This window comes from Bos indicus x Bos taurus, chromosome 23, assembly GCF_003369695.1.
Source record: "Bos indicus x Bos taurus breed Angus x Brahman F1 hybrid chromosome 23, Bos_hybrid_MaternalHap_v2.0, whole genome shotgun sequence".
In the NCBI taxonomy this organism is placed as follows: Eukaryota; Metazoa; Chordata; class Mammalia; order Artiodactyla; family Bovidae; genus Bos; species Bos indicus x Bos taurus.
Genome location: NC_040098.1, coordinates 30,641,062 through 30,651,605, shown reverse-complemented (window position 1 = coordinate 30,651,605; position 10,544 = coordinate 30,641,062). Strand labels below are relative to the sequence as shown.

The 10,544-nt window shown below is 35.3% G+C and overlaps 2 protein-coding genes across 2 annotated transcripts; both read right to left on the bottom strand.

Moving 5' to 3' along the window:
- Positions 1-245: 245 nt before the first annotated feature.
- On the bottom strand, positions 246-1,180 carry LOC113881485 (olfactory receptor 2W1-like). Its single transcript, XM_027524502.1, is given in 2 exon segments — positions 246-697; positions 700-1,180. Coding segments are annotated over 2 exon segments (933 nt in total).
- A 6,236-nt stretch (positions 1,181-7,416) lies between these two features.
- On the bottom strand, positions 7,417-8,358 carry LOC113882223 (putative olfactory receptor 2B3). Its single transcript, XM_027525444.1, has one exon. The coding sequence runs from the start codon at positions 8,356-8,358 to the stop codon at positions 7,417-7,419; it is 942 nt and encodes a 313-aa protein (XP_027381245.1).
- Positions 8,359-10,544: the final 2,186 nt, after the last annotated feature.

Sequence of the window (10,544 nt, the reverse complement as noted above, 5' to 3'; positions counted from 1 at the left end):
GGTTCGATCTCGTTGCAGTCCAGGGGACTCTCAAGAGTCTTCTCCAACACCACAGTTTGGTGCCTCCATTTAAAACTTATTTTAAATTTGTTTTTTGTACATGTGTCATCATACATTAGTTATTCATTAATGCATTAGATTTGATGATAATTTTTATATATTTCCACAACATAAATTGTCCACATATAAAGGTTGCAAAGGACACATTTCCATAATAGAAATTTCTGGGAGGAAGACTCAGTGTCCTATTGTTTCCACAGAACTTTCTTTTTCCTAATCAGTCTCTTCATGGTCCCCCTGAACTTCTTATTCGTTAGAGTATAGATCAGTGGTTTCATGCTGGGAGTAACAGTGGAATGAAAGGTACTGAGAAGTTTACCCTTATTTTGATTTGGACTGTTTCCTGGCTGGATGTACATATAGATAACAGTTCCGTAGAAGATGGATACCACAGTGAGATGGGAGGAACAGGTCCCAAATGCTTTTTGCCTTCCCGTTGCAGATTTGATCTTGAGCACAGCTACAGCAATGAAGCCATAAGAAACCAGAATGAGAAGAGGAACAAGAACTATAATCAGGCACATGGCAAATGTGGTTACCTCCATGGCTGTCGTGTCCACACATGCAATCTTGATCATTGCAGACATTTCACAAAAGAAGTGATGCAGGTGGTGATTTCCACATTGGGGAAGACTCATGGCTAGGGGGAAAGTATCATGCAATTAATAACACCAACTACCCACGCAGTGCCTACAAGGCCCTGGCAAAGTTGGGAGTTCATTATGGTCATATAGTGCAGAGGCTTGCAGACAGCGTTGAACCTGTCATAAGACATCACAGCCAGAAGGATACATTCAACTGAGCAGAGAACCATATCAGTGAAAAGTTGGAAAGCACAGCCACCAAAGGTAATTCTCTTGTCTTTGCCCCAGATACTGACCAACATCTGAGGGATTATGTTTGTGATATAACAGAGATCCAAAGTGGCCAAACTTCTAAAGAAGTAGTACATGGGAGTTTGGAGATGGTCATCGAGAAAAGATAGCAGGATGATGGCCACATTTCCAATCAGAGCAATGATGTAGAAGAAAAATACAACCCAAGAAATAATCATCTCCATCTGAGGCTGCCCTGTGAATCCAAGGAGTGTAAATCCACCAAAGTAGCTGTCATTGATCATTCTTTTTCTTTTTTCTTAATAGCAATTCTGAAAGTAGAATAATCAATATAGTAGAAATCATATGGGTATATTCAGAAACTTCACTATCAGATTCAAATCAGGATTATATGAATGATATAGATAACAGTTTTATTATCAAACACATAAATGTATTTTTTCAATGGTACAAATAAAATAAAATTTAAGGTATGATAGTTAAGTGATATATCATTATATAAATTTTTGAATATCAAATGAAATGTCCAAATATAGATTATAATGGAGAAATTGATAAAACCTAGAACTCTACATCAATGACTGGAGTGTATAAAAGAGAATTTTGCTCAATTTAATGTCATTTAATATGATTCTTCACTGGAAGAATTTTCTCTGTGCCCATAATATAGCATAGAAGAAGATGAAGTATTTAAATCAGTAACTTTGTTTTATCTTTTAAAATATAGTTATTTTTATATAGAGTCCATTAAGAAACAAAGTCATTAATATTAAATAAAACAATAACTTCTGATTTTTTCTGATTTTAACATCTATATTCTAATTTTTTTCAGTTTTATTGAGATATAATTGACATAGAGCATTGTATTAGTTTAAGTTGTACAGCTTAATGATATATCATGAAATGATGACCACAGTAAATTTAGTGTACATTCATTATCTCACAAAGATACAAATTAAAAGAAATTAAAAATACTTTTTCTTGTCTTGAGAACTCTGAGGATTTACTCTCTTAACTACTTTAATATATAACATACAGCGATATTAATTATATTAATCCTGTTGTGCATTACATCCTTATAACTTATTTATCTTATACTTGGAAATGTGTACACACTGAGCATTTTATTCAATTCTCTCCTACCCCATACCCTGCCCCTAATAACAACAAATCTGATCTCTGTTTCTATGAGTTAGTTGTTGAAGTATAATTGAACTACAACACTGAATGAATTCCTGGTGCACAGCATATTTTTATACATTTCAAAATATTCACCACAGTAAATCTAGTTACCATCTATCATCATATGAAGCTATTACACAGCTATTGACTATAGGCTTCACACTGTACATTTTATACCCATGATGCATTTATTTTATAACTGTAAATTTGTGCCTTAATTTCCCTCAGCTACTTTTTCCTCCCTTCCAGCCCCTCCCATCTGGCAACTACCTATTTGTTCTCTGTATCTAGGACTTTGTTTCTGTTCAGTCATGTCTGTACATTTGTACTATTTTTAGATTTCACATGTCAGTGAAATCACACTGTCTTTCTCTATCTGACTGGTTTCACTTCTCATAATACCCTCTAGGCCCATCTGTGTTGTCACAAATGGCAAGATTTCATTCTTTGTCTAAGTAATAGTCCATTGTATATATATATTCCACATCTTATTTATCTATCCATCTACTGATGGGCATGTAGGTTGATCCCATTTCTTGGCTAATGTAAATTAATCTGCAAATGAACATAAGGGTGGATATATCTTTTTTTGGCAGTTGAGTGGTTGGAGGTACTTCTTTAGTTTTTAATTTTTAAATTCACTTTTATTGGATTTCCAATATTACGTTAGTTTCTACTGTACAGCGAAGTGAATCAGTTTTACATATATCTTTTTGAATTAGTTATTTTTTTTTCCTTTGGATAAATACCCAGCAGTGGAATTTCTGGATTATATGGTAGTTCTATTTATTTTCTGAGACAATGTTTTGCTCTAGAATTTTTTTCTTAATTTTAATTTTCTGGTTTTAAGTTTCTGAAGTACTTCCATATGTTTTCCACTGTGGCTAAACCAATATACATTTCCACCAAGAGTACATGAGGGTTCCCTTTTTTCCACATCCTCACCAACATTTATTATTTGTTGTACATTTGATAATAGCCATTAGAGTCGGACACGACTGAAGTGACTTAGCAGTAGCAGTAGCATTCTGATAGGTGTGAGGAGATATCTCATTGTGGTTTTGATTTGCCTCTATCTGATGACTAGTGGTTCTGAGTGGGTGTAAGTCATCTGTATGGAGTTTTTTTGGAAAATGTCTATTTTGGTTCTCTGCCCATTTTTTTAATCAGATTTTTTGAGTTATGCTTTCTTTGTATATTTTGAATATTAACTTCTTGTCAGATATATTGTTTGCAAATATTTTCTCCCATTCAGTAGGCAGTCTTTTGTTTTGTTGATAGTTTCCTTTGTTGTGGAAAGGATTTTTTTCTTTGATGTAGTTCCCTCTTAAATTTTGCCTTTGTTTCCCTTGCTTGAGGAGATATAGCAAAAATAATTAAAATTTGCCATCTCCAGCAATATGGATGGACTTGGAGGGCATTATTCTATGTGAAATAGGTCAGATAAAGAAAGGCAAATATTGTATGATATCACTTATGTGAGGGACCTAAAAAACATGAAAACTAGTGACTGTAGCAAAAAAGAAGCAGACTCACAGATACAAAGGGCAAACTAGTAGTTATCAGTGAGGAGAGGAAAGTGGAAAGTGCAACATAGGCATAGGGATGAACAGGGTTTTTATGGGATTTTATGGAATGATGTATTTGTGAAACTTTTGAAAACTGTAAAGTACTACAAAATTTAAAGAAACTTTCTTTTAATAAAAGAATCTTGGTATACTAGTAAGATTTAATGCATGTAAAAAGAAACCGTAACCATTATACCTAGAGGGATAAACTAATATGCCAACAATGATGAAGTTAAATATAGTAAATTTAAGGATGAATTCTCTTCCATAAAACTGTTTGCTTTTCCCAAAATTCAGGTAATGCATTTATGTAATTTTTAAAAGAGAAAAGAGTACTAATAACTATATGTGACAATCACTAGGTTTTCATTTTCTACAGAGAAATTCAATTTCTTTAGCTTTTGAGAATTTAAGTTTATATCCCACTGTGGGATTTCATAGGACCACTTTCCTCACCCCAGAGAGTTTTATATCTCTGAAAATTGTTGTAAAAGAATAAATGAAAATTTGGATATTAGCTAAAATTATCCATAGGTTTGACAACTGATATTTTAATTTTTGTCTCCAAAATTAAGTTTTGTGAGGGTCTTGGTGAGGAAAACCAAACTTTGCTCTTTGTTACAGTCTAGTAGTAGATAAAAGTAATTATCAAATGATCACTTAGCAGGATAAATGCCATAAATGAGAGGTACATGGTGAGCAAGTAAATTTGTGGGTATTTGACTAAATCAAGGAGACCACAAAAAGATCTGATAAATGATGAGGTCTGAGCAATTAGTAATTAGATACAGATGGGTGGGAAGAGTATTTTAGGGGGAAGGATTTGTTGTAGTCCAGTTGCTCAGTTGTGTCCAACTCTTTGCGACCCCATGGTCTGCAGCATGCCAGGCATGGCAGGATAAGAATGCTCAAATAGTCTGTGCTTTAAGGAAAAATGCTCAGTGCAAGACAGAAGGCTCTATGGCTGGGAAATAAACATTTATGTTTAACTCATGAGCAATGGAAAGCCATGGAGTATCTCTAGTGCAAGTAGGAAGAGTGGAATGATCATATGTGTATTGAAATGACCCTGGCTGTATTTCCTAAAGTGTGTTGCAGAGTTGGCAGGAGTGCATAAAGATAGACTGGGTAATAAGGTAGGTCTAGATAAAAGAGGATGTAACCAGGAGTGTGAAGATGGAAAGGAATGGAGGGGTGGGAGGTACAAAAGAGGAATGACTGATTTGTCTTGGTAATGGTTTTGATATGGAAAATTATGCAGGGGATGGCTTAAGATACGGCAAATGGTTTCTGATTTGCAAATTCACAAGTGAATCCATTTACTAAAATAGTGAGCTTTATTTATTTAATTTTTTTAATTTTATTTTATTTTTAAACTTTACATAATTGTATTAGTTTTGCCAAATATCAAAATGAATCTGCCACAGGTATACATGTGTTCCCCATCCTGAACCCTCCTCGCTCCTCCGTCGCCGTACCATCCCTCTGGGTCATCCCAGTGCACTAGCCCCAAGCATCCAGTATCGTGCATAAAATAGTGAGCTTTAGAAGAAGGCTTTGTGGTGGAGAGAGCAGGTGTTCAGCTTTTGATTGTGTTGAGTTGGAAATGTCTATCATATATTCAAAAAGAGATGGCAGTGGTACTAAATGGTTGGGAAATTTTTTAAAAGACACCTATATGCTGGAGAAGGCAATGGCACTCCACTCCAGTACTCTTGCCTGGAAAATCCCATGGATGGAGGGGCCTGGTGGGCTATAGTCCGTGGGGTCGCTAAGAGTCAGACACGACTGAGCGACTTCACTTTCACTTTTCACTTTCATGCATTGGAGAAGGAAATGGCAACCCACTCCAGTGTTCTTGCCTGGAGAATCCCAGGGATGGGGGAGCCTGGTGGGCTGACATCTATGGGGCCGCACAGAGTCGGACACGACTGAAGCGACTTAGCAGCAGCAGGATGGCTAGATTAAATACAGGTTCACCAGTGTAATTTAAATTTCAAATAAACAAACACATTTCTATCAAAAAAAAAAAAAAAGACACCTATACTGAGATATAATTGTATTCATTCATTTACGGTGTCTTGAAATGCTTATTGCTTTCTTTTTGTGCTAAGTAAACATTTTAAACTTCCATATATTTAAACTTTTCCCCTTTCCCATTTATTTGAAATGTCACATTTAGTAAACACATGCTTATTATATATTCTGCCGTAGACTGTACTTGTGTTTTTAGATAGTTTGTGCTACTGCTACCTTCTGTGCTCTAAGTATTCTGCTTTCATAACTGGATAAAGTCCAATCTTTTCAGTTATCATCTCCAGCCTCTTTTTGTATGTGTTTTGTAACCTTTTCTCTGTTGCCTAAAATGTTGTCCCATCTATGCCCTTACATTATTAACTGCAAGTAATCATTTAAGTATTTGAGTTTAAGAGTCATTTCCTCTGCTAAATAGAATATTTTTTAGTAGAGGAACTCTGATTGTTGGGGAACACAGGTATACCTGTGGTGGATTCATTTCAATATTTGGCAAAACTAATACAATATTGTAAAGTTTAAAAATAAAATAAAATAATAAAAAAAAGATTATCTCCAAAAGCAAAAAAACATAAAAATTCTTAATTTGAAAAAAAAAAAAGAGTCATTTCCTCTGCTAAATAGAATAATTTTTAGTAGAGGAACTCTGATTGTTTTCTCTCTGGTCTAGTGCTACCTAGTGATCAATAAATACTTATTGAGTGACTACCCAAATAAAGATTGAATTAATTCAGATCAATATTAGAAAAAAATTCCTGTTAACATTTTTTATAAATAGCATCATAATTTAGGGGAGATCTGTGTGCTTGGTGCAGAGCTTGGGAGAAGTAAGAATTTGGGGAATGAAGGAAGAAAGGAAAAAAATGCAATTCATCAGAAATAAAGGAATGAATTAAAAAGAGGGTTGGAAATAAAATTCAGCTGAGGGCTTCCTTGATGGCTCAGTGCCCACCTCACAATGCAAGGGACACTGGTTTGATCCCTGACCTGGGAAGATCCCATATGCCACAGAGCAACTAAGCCTGTGTGCCACACCTACTGAAGCCCACGTGCCCGAGAACTTGTGCTCCACAACAAGAGAAGCCACTGCAGTGAGAAGCCCTCTCATTGCAACTGCAGTGTAGGCACTGCTCGCTGCAACTAGAGAACGCCTGTGAGTAGCAACGGAGACCCAGCACAGTGAAAAAGAAATGTTTAAAAAATCAACTGATATGTCCAGTTTCTAAGATGAGATGCACACACTTAGCTGGTTTAAAGCCAGCTATTACTAGATTTGAGACAGACTACATGCTTGGAACATTACTGAAGGGTGCATATGAGAACTTGTGTGCAATGGGAAAATTTCTTGCTTATGATTGCTCGTTATTTAGTCAGAAAGACGTGGAAATCCCTAACCAAGGTGATAGAGAAGATAGTTCTCTAACATATAGTATATAAGTGGGAAGGTAAACCATCCAAGTGTTCTGAATAGTCAGGCATTGACAGGAGGGGATTAGCATGACTTGGCCTCAAACAAAGTACACTGAGGAACTTTATAGAAAGCAAAGGAATTTTTAATTTAGAAAAATATATTTATGGTCTAAGCATTACTTCCTGAAGCAAGGAAGACTTTTCTAACTGTTGGCCTAATTCCATAAACTAATAAGAGCCTGAAAAATAGAAAAATCAGTTCAAACATTATTACTATTTTCAAGAGAAAATGAGACTTGAAGATTCTCATCATGATGGGACACTTCTTACTTCTTATAGTAAAATGTTAATAGCATCAGCCTCTTAAAGGCCTCCTTCATATCTTTATTTCTAAGGCTATAGATGAGGGGGTTCAACATGGGTGTGAATATCCCATAGAAGAGGGAAACGATTTTCCCCCAGTCCTTAGAGGTGGAAGAAGGCGGTTGTAGATACATGTATATGCTTGTTCCAAAAAAGAGAGAGACTACAACCATGTGAGACCCACACGTCCCAAAAGCTTTCCGTCGTCCTTCTGCCGATTTGATTCTCAATACTGCTTGAGCTATGAAGCCATAGGAGATGAGGATCAATGTCACTGGAATTAGCAGAATTAACACACTGAAGAAAAAAAGCTCAGCAACAATAGGCTTTGTGTCAGCACAGGACAACTTGAGAAGGGCAGGAACCTCACAGAAAAAGTGGTCCACTTCTTGATGACCACACCGTGGCATGTTAAGGGTCAAGGAGGACTGCAGCACTGAGTTGCTGAAGCCAGTGAACCAGGAGAAGGCTATCATCCTCAAGCAGAACCAAGGGTTCATGATGACAACATAGTGGAGGGGTCTGCAAATCGCCACATACCTGTCAAAGGACATAACAGCAAGGAGGAGACACTCAGTAGCACCCAGGGCCAGGAAGGTGATGAGCTGGGCCACACAGCCAGCATAGCTGATGGTCTTCTTGTTGTGAGAAATATTCGTCAATATATGAGGGACTGTGCTTGTGGTGTAACAGAGATCTAAGATGGACAGATTAGTAAGAAAGAAATACATGGGGGTGTGAAGCTTGGGATCCAGAATGCACACCATCATGATGGACACATTGCCAAAGATGGTGGTTGTGTATGATATTAATAGTAACACAAAAAGGGGCTTTTGCAGCCAGGGCTTGTCTGAAAAGCCAAGTAGTACAAATTCTTTCATGGAGCTCTCATTTGCCCAATTCATGATGTACTTATTTTTAATTCCTAAAAAATATAAAATAGGAAAGTGGTCAATAGATAATTATTGACTACTCTTATGGTAACAGGACTGAATTTAGGATAATTATAGTGAATCATTCAATGTCAAATATATAGTCAATTAAATAGAATCCTGTGAAATATAATATGTGTATAGTATGGTTAGAAAAGAAGTCTTCTATTTTTATATTTATGTTTGACTTTATGAAGCAATCATCACATTTAAATGCCAACAATATGAACTTGTATTGTAAAACATGGACAGTTACATGTGCTCAATTCATTCTTCTTCCTTTTCTTAACTTCTAACTTACCTTAATAAGTATTTTAAGAATAAAAGCTGTTTTAATTGAATAATTTTTAATTCAAGCTCAAAATGCTGAGTAATATAGAGGTTATAAGAGTATCATGTAAATCTGAACTTGATCTAAAGAAATTATACTTGTTTTAGTAGTAATTTCTTGGTATATTTTGAGCTGCCTCTCTTAAATGACATATATGAACATCCATTCCCACAAAGAGCTATCATGAGTATGAGATGCTTTGATTCATGGTAAAAAAAAATTATGGTTAACTTGTGATTTATAATGATATTCAGAGTTGACATCTTCCGGCATCTTTAAATACCTTGATGAAAATTGTAATGTGCATAAGCTAATTGTTGACTTGCTACCATGTGACAGGCATTGGTTAGAGACCAAAATAATTCTAATTCTCACCAAAACCCTAGTAATAGATATGATCTACATTTTACTGCTACTGTGACTCATTGAGAATAAATAAATTGCACACTCTGTAATCTTGAAGCCAAGACTCAAAACCAGGATTTAAAGGCCATTCTCTTTTTTATATATACCTTAATTCCACCTAAATATAGAGAAAGCACAAAAGGAAGCCACAACAGTGGTAGTCAATGGAATCAAGGAATGAAAACTCAAAGAAAGTTGATTTTCTTCAGTCTGTGGAAGTTATCAGTTATTTAGTTATATAACCCAAGGGCACCTAAAGTCCTTCGGCCTACTTTGTGAGTTTAAATTGTCATTGGTTAGACCTATCCCATTTGAATTTACAAGCATAAAAATAGATAGTGCTGCTAGATTGACTTAAGGTAACAATAACCCTGTATACGAGACAGCAAAAGAGACACTGATGTATAGAACAGTCTTTTGGACTATGTGGGAGAGGGAGAGGGTGGGATGATTTGGGAGAATGGCATTGAAACATATATAATATCATATATGAAACAAGTCGCCAGTCCAGGTTCAATGCACGATACTGGATGCTTAGGGCTGGTGCACTGGGAGGACCCAGAGGGATGGTATGGGGAGGGAGGAGGGAGGAGGGTTCAGGATGGGGAACATGTGTATACCTGTGGCGGATTCATTTTGATATATGGCAAAACCAATACATTATTGTTAAGTTAAAAAATAAAATAAAAAAAGAATATATATGTATATATATATAATTAAATCTCTTTGCTGTACAGCAGAAATTAACACATTAAAAATTAAACATACTTCAATAAAATAATTTTTAAAAAAAGAAAGAAGATAAAATAAGAAGAATTGACAAATTTTATACCAGAATGGAATACTTCCCCCCAAGTTAGTAACACTGATATATAAACTATAACTTTAGCATGGGATGCCTACATAAGAATGAATAGAAATGGTGCTAAGATCTGTAGTTCTTTCCATTAGATGTAGTTTTAATTTTGGCTTTTTGCTACAGATACATTGTTATTTAGTAAATACCAATAATACACTTTCAGTTGAAAAATAGAAAAGGATGTAAGACTTGACTTATTTGTGTGTACATTTAAATTTTCACATGAATAAGTTCATGCAGTGATAAAGGATAAATGCAAGATGAAAAATGTGCAGTGTTTACGGCAAAAATAGTACCTAATAATTATGAGAAAAGACTAAAACTCTAGTAAAAAAGAGCAATGGATATAAATAAACATGTTGGAGAAGAAAAAATATGACACAAAGGTGAAATTAGAAAAAATGTGCAACTTTTTCACCAATAAATAAAAATCAAACAGGAAAATGCTACGTCTACTCACTAGGTAATGTTTTAAAAAAATCATCTTAGAAGTTAGCTTTTCAGAACATTGCCTCTGTAGCTAGAATCTCCCAACATTTTATATCTGATCTGTATAAGCGAAAG

Excerpts from the sequence above, each read along its gene's own strand:
- LOC113882223 (XM_027525444.1), bottom strand. The coding sequence starts at position 8,358 with ATGAATTGGGCAAATGAGAGCTCCATGAAAGAATTTGTACTACTTGGC.